This window comes from Papaver somniferum, chromosome 8 (assembly GCF_003573695.1).
Source record: "Papaver somniferum cultivar HN1 chromosome 8, ASM357369v1, whole genome shotgun sequence".
In the NCBI taxonomy this organism is placed as follows: domain Eukaryota; kingdom Viridiplantae; phylum Streptophyta; class Magnoliopsida; order Ranunculales; family Papaveraceae; genus Papaver; species Papaver somniferum.
The window spans coordinates 134,055,322-134,066,779 of record NC_039365.1 but is presented as its reverse complement, the minus strand read 5'-3'; the positions used below and the strand labels follow the sequence as shown (position 1 = coordinate 134,066,779).

The window sequence follows — 11,458 nt, the reverse complement described above, 5'->3', positions numbered from 1 at the left end:
TATAGAGTTTTTCAAATGCCAAATATTTCATTAGAAATTAATACTTTAAAGTGCATCTAAAACTATTCGACTGGGTAAGTACATGTATTGCTTCCAGTTCGTGAGAAACTCTGCCAAGGTAATGTACCTGGTATGTGTATCCTTAAGGCAGTTAAAATCCAGGGCGTTTCAGTACGTATATAGGGTACGTGTACCACACTTGTGTTTACGAGCAACATAATTTTTTGGTATGCATACCAGGTATGTGTACCAACAAGTCGTTACCGAACTTAGACCTCGACGGTACGCGTATCGTTGATCTGGAACCAAATAATTACGCCAGTATATGTACTGTCCCTATATCCAGATTTCAGTAGTTCTAAAATCTCTCAATAATCAATTTGAAACATTACCTAATAACATCAATGATAATCTTACACATATGATTGTTTCAAGTTATTTTCAAATGATTAACTCGAATCATAACCTAGTTCATAAGCAATAAATTGCTCTTTACTAAATTCATCAATTTGATGATTAACTTATATCTTAATTCATATTTCGAGAAAAATATTCAACCGTATAAACTTGGCTCAAAATTTCTATTGTGTTATAATTTAAAGTCCACTTAGTCATACGACTTAGTATCACAGATAAATTGTGAATACTTGAGTAAATAGGAATGGTTCAATCTTCACATAACTTTTGTCTATCAAATCCTCCAAATTCTTCAGTTGATCTCCGTCTTCAAATGGTGAACGCAGTGAAGTCTGGTACTCAACTATACACTTCTAACCTAGTCCGAGACATGACTAAAATGTAGAGTAGAAATCAAGATATAGTTTTGATCAAATTAATTTGATAACAAGCTTGAGATAGCAACACTTGTGAGTTCGATCGAGCTATGCTTTAACAATTAGCTAATATTCAGTTGTCATCCATGAGGGATTTTTGTATATTAGTTGGATATTAGCTGGAATTTGACAAAACCAAAAACTGGTGTTTATTGCATATCTTTGGATATTTTCGGTTATGGAAATTCCTTGGTGTACAATCTATGTTGGTCTATAAATAGTGAAGTTTGTTTTTCTTACAAACTGATCCTGAAACTCGTACTTTATTTCGTAGTCAAAGTGGTAGCCGACTAATAATATTACTTGTAATACTATTTCGGTTAGGAGAATAACCTAATTATGCAAAATCTCTTATGCCCGCTAATTTAAAGTATTACGTGGGATCAAGAAGCACTAGAAAGTACCGGTGGTCAGAAACTAGAAGGTTTCGATTATTGATTTGATGGACTAACGGCAGTTGAACCTAGATCGCACCTATTTTAATTATTTTTAAGTTCCTTATCTTCTGATATAAGGCCACTCAAATTAGATCAAGGATTGACAAAGTTTATATCTGTCTTTATACCTGACGATAGGCTTGTGATCATCCATTGTTAAAAGACTTCATTTTGTGCGTGATCAATCACAAGGGTATCAAGCTTTTTGTGCATGTACATTGAAGACTGAAGATTTGAAAACAAAAATATTTCTTATTCGTTTATGATCTTTGAGATTTTCTTCGTGCACATACTTGATTGTATGGATCCGACATAAATTTGTTTATATTTTTTATAAACATCTTATAGCTATTTGTATAAATCGACGATCTATTGTTTGGTGGTTCTCTTCAAGATTCGAATGTCATAGGTTGTGAACCCAGATCTGACTAATAATTTAGATCTTGGTTGATTAAAATCGAACAAAGGAGATTATATTATTTAAACGGGAGAGCCTTTTTTTAACTCAACACTATTTAAACGGAAGAGCCTTTGTTTAACTCAACACATTTCTGACTTAGTTATTGAGATTGATAGAGCGGCTACTGAATACAGATTAGTCCTTTACTATTTCGGAAAACGATCCAAAGGAGTTGTCTGCAAGAAGTCTTCACGGCTGGTAAAACAACTTAAGATAGTGGACTTGGATTCACTTGTGTTGGCAAGATTGGTCGTATGCGCAGGGATACTAAAGGAACTAGGTAACTTGGTGTTAGTTTACTTGGTCTCAACTATACGGGGTTGATAGTAGTATTTCTAGCGGCTTAATTCTGAGAGTATTCAAAACTGGATTAGATCCTGTGGGTTTTCTTATTTGAGGTTTCCTCGTTGATAAAATCTTGTGCTGTGTTATTTACTTTTCTTTTCGCGATTATAATTATTATAAATACATTTGTACGTTAATCCGACATTTGGGGTTTGATCCTAATAGTTAGGTTTGGTTTCCGTACCTATTCTAATACCTAGTGTCACCTTGCTGAAAAGTAATCTTCTTGACAGTGCTTGTCTGAATTAGATTACACAAGGTTGTCTCAAATAGGTTGATATGAAAAATATTATGTTGTACTTGGTACCCTCGTCATTTCACAAAGCTACCTACAGCCTTGAAAATCTATAAATAGAGAGACTCTTGCAACAAGATTTCTTAATCCCCTGCACTTATGTGTCCTGGTTGCTAAGCTAGAGTCGTCCTCTGTAACTTAGGTTCTTCATAAACAGTGTTCTAGTTTACGACTTAAAGACTTTACTTAGGGATTCGTGAAGCCAGGTCAGACTATCTTTTACCTGATAGTTCTTGTATCCTTATCTTGTTTTTATTTATCTTTGAGGTTTTCGTAATCTCAGAACAGGAACAAGATTAGAGTTGTACATGGGTCGGGAGGGTCGGGTTTCATATAATACTAACTACCAACCCAACTATAATGGGTTTTTATAACCCTGCCTGCCTAATTATCGGTTTGGGTTTTAACCCGGCGACCACGGTCGGGAGGTTTCGGGTTTAAACTCGCTTTAACCCGTTTCAATTATGATAGGAAGATCCAGCCGAACTTTATTGATGAGACTCAACTTTCAAGTTCTTACTCATCAATTGCTTAAGTTAAATGGGTGTATCCTTTCTGTTATCTATTACGTTACTCTAGTTAACTAGATTCTTAAAGTTAATCTTTCTCGATTGCACAAATCATATGAAAACAACTAATCGTTCTTTCACAAGTTCGTTAAAGATATGAGCGTAAAAAAGTCTAGATGACCGAAGGTTTCAATCACGTTTCCCGTTGTAATAATAAAACTGTCAGTACATATTTTAAAATGTTTGTTATGACATAGATATAAATAATGTAGATATTGATGCAGTGGAGTTGTTTTCGTCTTAACATCTTAACTTGCAGTCCTAAGTTGGTGGTATTTTGGGGCAAGGGAATTCAAACAAACAGTCTAGTTCAACCTAACCTATCCGCTGGGATTGCTTTTCTCGGAAGAGGTAGAAGACTTAGAGGAAATTAAGTTGTACATCATGGAAACTTTTGAATGTTATGATTTCTGGTGATATGATGGGGTGGTAGTAATATCCAAACAGTTAAAGACTTGAAGGATGCTAGTATTGCTTTTTGTCTACTGGTTCATTACACAGATTACATTCTATTTTTGCCGGTTTTTTCGGGTGGGTTCGGGCGGGTTTGGAACCATAACCAACTACCAACCCAACTATAGCGGGTTTTTATTTACATAACCAGCAATCAACCCGCTATGGACGGGTTCGGTATAAAACCCCACGGGTTCATCAGGTATGGGCAGGTTCGGGTAAGACGGTCGAGTTTTCTGCATTCCTAAACGAGATAGATAGAAATCACAAGAAACCATCTTCCTGTGAACTGTTAATTCATACATCAAGAGAAACGCTTAATTAATCTTGCCTTTTGAAATAACCTTCTTGAAGATCAGAATACTGAAACACCTTTCATTTACAAATTGGATGTAATGGAAGAAATGAATCTGTTTATTCTCATTTCACAATTGTCTATATATATTCAGATTGCTGTAATAACAGAATGAAAAGCACAATGTTCTTAACGAAGATGAAATATTGACACACCTTTAGAGACAGATTGCTGTAATAACAGAACGAAAAAAAAAACGAAAAGAAAAATATTAATGGAACTGTGTAAGTAAAAGACTACAACTCTAACCTTCACAGGTTGTGTGAAAGAATGTGAGTGTGGAGGATAAACCATTAAAGAAAAATTACAACAACATTGCTCTTTGATCTTTATACGACTTTGGAAAGGTTGTTTTAGCCAAGCTTTTTGTCAGATCCCTTCAGATTGAGATTGAACCACTTTTTCTTGCCTGATTTATCCCTTCCATCTGAATTACTATCCTCTCCCGGGCTTTCATCTTTTGACTCCTCTGCAGGAGCTTTACTGCTACCAGTGCCACTCCCACTAGCGCCATTTGCTGGTCTGTTTACGGTGAATGAACAATGGATGCTGTCTCTCTGCTTCAGCAACTCATCGACCTGTTTTGCAGAGAAACAAAAAGATTTGAGCAAGAAATGCATAATGCATTAAAGCAGGGAAAGGTTCTCTTTGACACAATTATATATGCAGACAGTCATCAGAAAATTATATCAGGAGAAGTATTAGTGTTAAGCAGTGAATAATCATCATTGACTACTATAATCTTGCAGGAAGATGCTAACAAATTACAGGAAGCCATAAAAAAATTGACAAGTAAACACAAACAATGGGCCGAAAGAATACATAAACAGATGGAGAAGAAATGAAGTACATGAGCTTTCTGAAAGAGCAATAAGAAAAAAGGTCAAAAGTACTACAACATATCAACGACATTCTTATGCATTCAAGTTATTCTAAACAAGCTTCGAAGATTTCAGTCACCACAGCAACCTAGAATTTAGAGCACTCAAGGGAAAAGAGAATGCTCACTTCTTAAGAACTTGTTTTGATGAAGACATACAATCATATTCAATTTAAATGAAGTGATGGAAGCTATAAACTGTACACAATAAAGTGGAGAATAATATATTGTACAGATTTTTTTACATACGGATTGCTTTTCCTGGGTGTATCTGTTTGTGACCTCCTGAAATCGAGCCAGTGCCTATAAAACAAAGATAAAATGATTAATTACATATGTAAAATGTGTTCATCACCAATCAGAGAGTAGCAGAAGCAATAGTGCCATACTTTTCGGTATTCTGATTCAAATTGGCGTAGCTCATTTCTTTTTTTTAATATTTGTGCCTCGATCTCCTTTAATTTCTCAGTGGTATCTTCAAATGACTTGGCACAAAGAGCCTCAATGGTATATGCAGCAGTCTTGAAGAAGTTATCTCCTGAAGAAAATTTGATCATCATCAGCAAAGATGAGCAAAAAATGGCACCAATCTCAGAAGCATAAGGGTTCAAGTACAAGGGAACAGTACAAACCGTAAACAGCAAAAATGTGGGTGCCGGGTTTTAATTCGGCAACTTCACAAGGTTGAAGGCCTTCCAACCTCTTGAAAAAAGCAGATTCAGGATCTTTCGCCATAGCTAGCTGCACACCAAAACAAGAATGAAGTCGTCAATCTTTGCTTAATTCCACCTTTCAAAAAGAAAGGATGTATAGAGGTCTCACACACCGCATTCACAGCTGAATCCATACGATATACTTGAAAATGTAGGAAATACATCCCTGAGGATGTAACTTTGCCAGTTTTCTCACCGTCTTCCTGCAAACAGCAGTACCAATAATAAGTTCGTTAAGTGATCCCATGAAAAGTAAAATACTAAATTCATTCAATAAAACAGTTTCTGGATCAGCAAAAAAAGCTTAACATTCACTCATCAAGTCTTTGAAAATCTGAAAGTATGGGTATGGAGCATAAACCTGTTACTGGAACAAGCAAAAGACAAAGCTATTGAAATTTGTTGTCTTTTCAAATGTTACAATTATGTTACATAACGGCCCTTCTTGTGTTATATGCTATTGAAGACTGCGGAAGGTTGAAATTTCAGATTCCTATCATCATAATTCTAACTTAAACATGATAATAATCCATACTAACATACACTGCAACCCATAAAGACAACGCTTCATGAGAATCAAAACCACATATCTTTATAGTATCAACAGCATACATACCATATCATATCTGTAAAGATAGAAATGCCTTTATACAACCAATCATTAACAGCAGCAACCCACTAGAACAGATTACTGATAAGCTTGAGGAATCGGTTTTAGACATGTACTTCTACTTCCACTTCTTCTTGCTTGAAGAAATAAAAGTATTGGTTTCACACATGAACAGATTACTAATAATCAGATTATTTATTATAATTATATACAAGAGTCCTGGTCATGCTTGCCGCATCTCTCTAACCTTTCTATCATGAGCTTAAAAGATACCGCTCAGTTATGTAACCGTAATTAGCATCAACTTTAAGCTAAATTACATACTTATTGCATGATTATAACATAATCCAGCTTACTTAATTTTTTAACAGCTTAACCTAATTTAATTAAGGATTAACCATACTAGTCTTGACTTGTTGCATAAACCAGAGAATTAGCAGCTTAACCCAACATTCTCCCACTTGGTTAAGCAACATTAACTTATACTAATCTTGACTATGGAGACCCACACCATGCTTTTAAGACTCAAAGGCCATGCCACCAATTATACGGCAGTATAGTGGATACTAGAAAATCAGTGAGTTGTTTTCCATGTACAATCATATATATCATCCTTGATCTTTGCATTGAAATTGATTTTAGTGCAAGATAGAAAAGCATAAGAACAAAGTAAATTCAGTACGCACCTGTAAAGCCAAACCGTAACCTCCATTCACATCTTGTTCAAAATATAGTAGCTGCAAAAAATCAAGCTGTAAATATTGTCTCCTTTTCATGACAACCGAGATACATGATTTACACTTCGAAAGGATACAGGATTAAGATGAAGTTCCAGATAGAAATAAGCATACGAGTGTTTCAAACTCTAATAACACAGCACCTTAAACTTGCTTTGCGCTGTTGAAGTAGCTCTAACAACAATTCCAGCCTGTGCCTGCTGCTCACTGATTGTCACGCCAAAAAAGTGGGCGCATTGCTTCTCAACCTGCAACAATCAAATATGAGTAAGAAAAAAAATGAAAACAAGAGAATAATTCAATAGAAGGACCATCAAATTGTACACCTTTCCGCTAACTGATGTTCCAATTGGAAGAGGTCTGACTGTAACAGTTCCATTTAGAGCATCTTCAAGAACAGTGGCAGAAACTGTCGTCTTGATAGGAACACCCAATTTGCTGAACCACGCAAAAGAAAGCATTGAGGGAAGTGAAAGCAATTATCATGTAAAGAAGAAAAGGCCCAGAACAATGAAAAAAATGATGTAAGCATCAAGCAAGCATCACCTGAATAACGCGGCAAACATTGTATTGACAGTTCCCAAGTTGGACAAGTCAATTTCCATATCCATACCATCAGTTTCTATAGCCTGAGTAGATGTAATTGGAAGAAGTCAAACATTCAAAAAATAAATGAAATACCAGCATAATATGTCAACCTAGAGAAGTTTGAAGATTTAATGCCACATTGTAAGTGGATCATACAAAAGCATGACATCATGTTGAAGACAATACCAGCATACATATGTCAACTTAGAGAAGTTTGAAGAATTAATGCCACCATGTTGAGAAAATTGTAAGTGGATCATACAAAAGCATGACATCATGTTGAAGACAACCAGCATACATCATAAGTCTGCAGCAACAACTTTCACACAAGTAAGATTCTAAGCAGTGACTAGAACTAGAGCATCGACAAGGGATTCTTAGTTATCGCCATATTTTCACCCTTCTGTAGCTGATGGTACCTATAGCTAATGAGACGTCATTCTTAGATATGCACCTATAGTTCATACTTCATCTAAGATATGTACCTATAGAAACATGCCAGATAAGTGACCAGAACTTAGAACATTTACAGGGGATGCTTAATTCTCGCCATGTTTTCATCCTCTTATCACTCATGGTACCTATACAAAATGAGATTTCATTCTTCACATTGCAGATTCCATACTTCATTTAGCACCAACCAACTGTTTGTGTAAATATTCGTTTCTAAAAATTGACATGGCAAGATGCAGGACGATATTTCAGCAACTTCCATTTATAACAATTGATATTCACATTAGCAACGTTGAGTTTCTTTTCACACTAGGACTCCAAACAGTTAAGAGAACATAGTAGAATCCGGAGAATATATATGCTGAAAAATAAAACCCTTAACAATGACAATGCAACAACTACGAATGCGATCTATACGGAGAAAGAGAGGGAGGCAGACCTCGAATCCTGCAGTATCATATTGCCTTCTTTTCTCTGGATCAGATAATATGCTATAAGAATATGCAACCTCCTTGAAAAGTTCTGAAGCTTCAGGATTATTGGCATTTTTATCAGGATGATACCTGATCAGAGTTTGAAGATTAAGTAAGTTGATATATGCACACAGGAGTAGTACAAACATCAAAGCAGAAACGTGAAACCAATAACATGCGATAATAAACATTGATAGTATGCATACTTTACAAAACAAATTGGATATTAAATGGCCACTTAGATTAAGAAATTTTATGGTTTTTATAATTTTTCATGCCTTTTCCTGTTTTTACCCTTTGTTTTATTCTCCATACAATTTCCAATACAACATAAATAAGGGTATGTATGCCAAAAACACCTTGAAACTAGAGCTCCGCCTATTTAGTGGGACTAAGAAAATTCAATATTCAGCCTATATAATAGGGACGGAGGGAGTATAAAACAATTGATTAGGCTGTTAAACAGCAACAAACTATAAATCACTGTGTAGCTATGCATAATACAACTGCTCTTGACTATTTTTGCCTTGAAAATATTTGTAAAGGCATCTCTTGTTCGACGCAAGCTACTATCCTATTGTCTGTTAGTTGCAATTTATTAGCAACTGAAGTAACTTGCAACAATGTCACCTCAACATACTTGATAGTTGTAGATATGAAAGAATAGAAAGAGAATTACATCAATAGATATTTTGGGCATCTAATAACAAGAATGTAAGGGTAATCAAAAATATTAAATACACTGCCCAGCATCAAATTATATGCTCGATATGAGGTCTCTTGTGTGGCAAAATGATAAACAATCCCTAATCAAAAGATTAAGCAAAAAGATGCTTAATTATAATGGATTCTTGAAAAACCACCATATGTTTGAATAACAAGCAGAGCATAGTAATTCTCATACATAAAGCTCTGTTTATATAAAGAAAAGTTGGATAAAGACCTTAACATACTAAAACCATGAAATCTTGCTAGCCAAGTAAGTAACTTATACAGTTATTAACTTATTATAATACCTAGTATTTTGGTCTTATATGACTGCACCACTAAGAACCATAGGATTTAAGGGCAGAGAATATTTTCAGATACATGAAGATGTAACCATAGATATATGCTATCAAATTATACTCTTTCGTAGAGTAATTCAGGTGGAAGTTGGTAGCTTAAATAGGTAAAGCCACTAATACTACTACCTATGTAAGATAAAAAGGACGAAATATGAAACTGTATACAAATGCAACAGATTTTGTGATGGTACCATGAGCCAATAAGGAGATGCTAGTATTAAGATATCCATTGATTATCGGGGCACCTAGGATACTGGTGATTTTTGTACCAAGACATTGGACTTGAACTTATTTTATTGACTTGGGGTTCTCTTTACTACCTTGACACCCTTTGATATCATATATGGTGCAACTGTATTTCCCTGTTTATGCTAAAAGTTCTTTGTTAGCTGAACTCCTCAGCACCGTTTTGTGAAAACATCTGACCAACTATTCAGGTAAAGCTTTTCTTTTCTTGTTCTAATTTCTCTTTTCATTCATCAGGCTTACAAACGATGTACACTCACACTCACCCTGGATGACTCGTAACTAAATACATAGGCATTAGGCACCTAACAATGAAATTAAGTAAAGTTGGGTCTAATTAAGTTAAATTTGGAACCTCTAAGTTCCTAATACGAACAGAAATCCGTTGAATCATTAACGTTAATGATAAACTCCACATAGTTTCATAAAAATCCAGCACCAATAAAACCCTTCCCCAACATTCATATTCAGAATCATAAAATTGTTCTTTAAGTTGAGAACTAGATAAACTCATACCTAAATTTTGATTGAGTAAGTAAACTTGGGTCATAACTATATATCTAGAACAGAATTCAATCAAATAAAAGTCTACACTTAGCGCACATAATTGAAAGTTACAAAGTTACAGAACAAATAAAATTTGCCACGAATTAAAACAGTAGAATTTGTTTAGAGTAAGTTAAAACGAACTTACTTTAGAGCAAGCTTTCTGTAAGCTGTTTTAATCTCCTGATCGGAAGAATCCCTTGAAACGCTTAAAACTTCATAAGGATCTCGACGCAGAGGAGGCATAGAAGTACCCTCGATCTTTGAACCCATCTTTCTTGATTTGTCTTTCTATCTTCTTCTCTATCTCTCTTCGTACTTGTCTATTTCTATCTCCTCTCAAATTCAAAACCTCCCATTCAAAAAGGTTCAATCTTTTCAAGTTTCAAAAGCTCGTATCCCTAAATCTACTAACATATTTTACCCCCAAAAAAGAAAGAAAATCAATACCAGAATCAGAAACTAAAAAACCCTAAAAATCTGATGAAGCTTGATCAATACCAGAATCAGAATTACTTCTTCGATGGTGAAACGAATCAATACGGTTACGGATTACGGTTCAGAACGGGATCTCAGTTCGACCAAATCTAATGGAAAATAAACTAGGGTGTTTTTCTTAGCCCATAAGGTATATGGTATTTTATTTCTATTTTTATATTTACTGAAGTACTTTTCTTTTTTTTGGTTTTATATAAACAGCAAATTTGGTGTTATATAAACAGCAAAGTCTCACAGCTATCCTCCCACAAAAAAAACAAAAACAAAAAAGGGACAAAGTCTTAGTCTCCGAGTACAATTTGACTAATGAAAAAAAAGATTTTTTTTTTTTTTTGAAGCATGTATTTATAAATTAAATTAGGAAGAAATTATACGAGGGTATCTGGTATCCATGGAGTCGCTGAGTACAATTTGATTGATGAAATTTGGGATTGTCTGTTTCCATATTTTGGTTCCGAGATTCCCTATATGGCTTCCGTCCGCCGCCTGGTTTTCCTCTCTATAGTTGTGTGGCATTGCCGCGTGTGGTATCTGATTGATATGGTGCTTTATTTCTGCTATCATTCTCTGTAAGTACCACGGTGGTGCTGTAGGTGAGGTGACAAAGCGCATTAGATTTTCAGAATCTGTCTCAAAAAGGACTTTTCATCCATTGTCTCTCTATCGCGGCTCTTGTAGCTAGTAGCAGCGACCAAGTTCCCGCAATTAATGTTGTAGTAATTCCTAGTGGTTGCGCGAGACCCATGACGACTTTTTCTTCTGAATTCCTGTAAATGAAACTCGCCCCTGCAATACCCGGGTGTCCTCTGGCAGCTCCATCTGTGTTGATTTTTAACCAAATTTGGATAGGGGGAGACCATCCTACCATTACTGTTGTTGTTGTTTTATTTCCTCTTGAGG

General features: G+C 35.2%; 1 protein-coding gene across 1 annotated transcript; it reads right to left on the bottom strand.

Moving 5' to 3' along the window:
* Positions 1-3,785: 3,785 nt before the first annotated feature.
* Positions 3,786-10,718, bottom strand: LOC113303121 (chaperone protein dnaJ 15-like). The gene is made up of 11 exons (XM_026552116.1): positions 10,209-10,718; positions 8,168-8,291; positions 7,234-7,316; positions 7,014-7,125; positions 6,831-6,935; positions 6,637-6,687; positions 5,454-5,543; positions 5,260-5,368; positions 5,017-5,165; positions 4,877-4,930; positions 3,786-4,325 (listed from the first exon to the last, which is right to left on the bottom strand). The coding sequence occupies exons 1-11, from the start codon at positions 10,331-10,333 to the stop codon at positions 4,101-4,103; spliced, it is 1,227 nt and encodes a 408-aa protein (XP_026407901.1). The 5' UTR covers positions 10,334-10,718; the 3' UTR covers positions 3,786-4,100.
* Between the last annotated feature and the right edge of the window lie 740 nt (positions 10,719-11,458).

Bases quoted from the DNA above. Each gene is read 5' to 3' on its own strand.
- LOC113303121 (XM_026552116.1), bottom strand. From the start codon at position 10,333: ATGGGTTCAAAGATCGAGGGTACTTCTATGCCTCCTCTGCGTCGAGAT. The intron at 6,688-6,830 runs GTGCTGTGTTAT...GATTTTTTGCAG, and splicing joins CAGCGCAAAGCAAGTTTAAG to CTACTATATTTTGAACAAGA. The intron at 5,369-5,453 runs GTGTGTGAGACC...TTTGGTGTGCAG, and splicing joins TGGATTCAGCTGTGAATGCG to CTAGCTATGGCGAAAGATCC.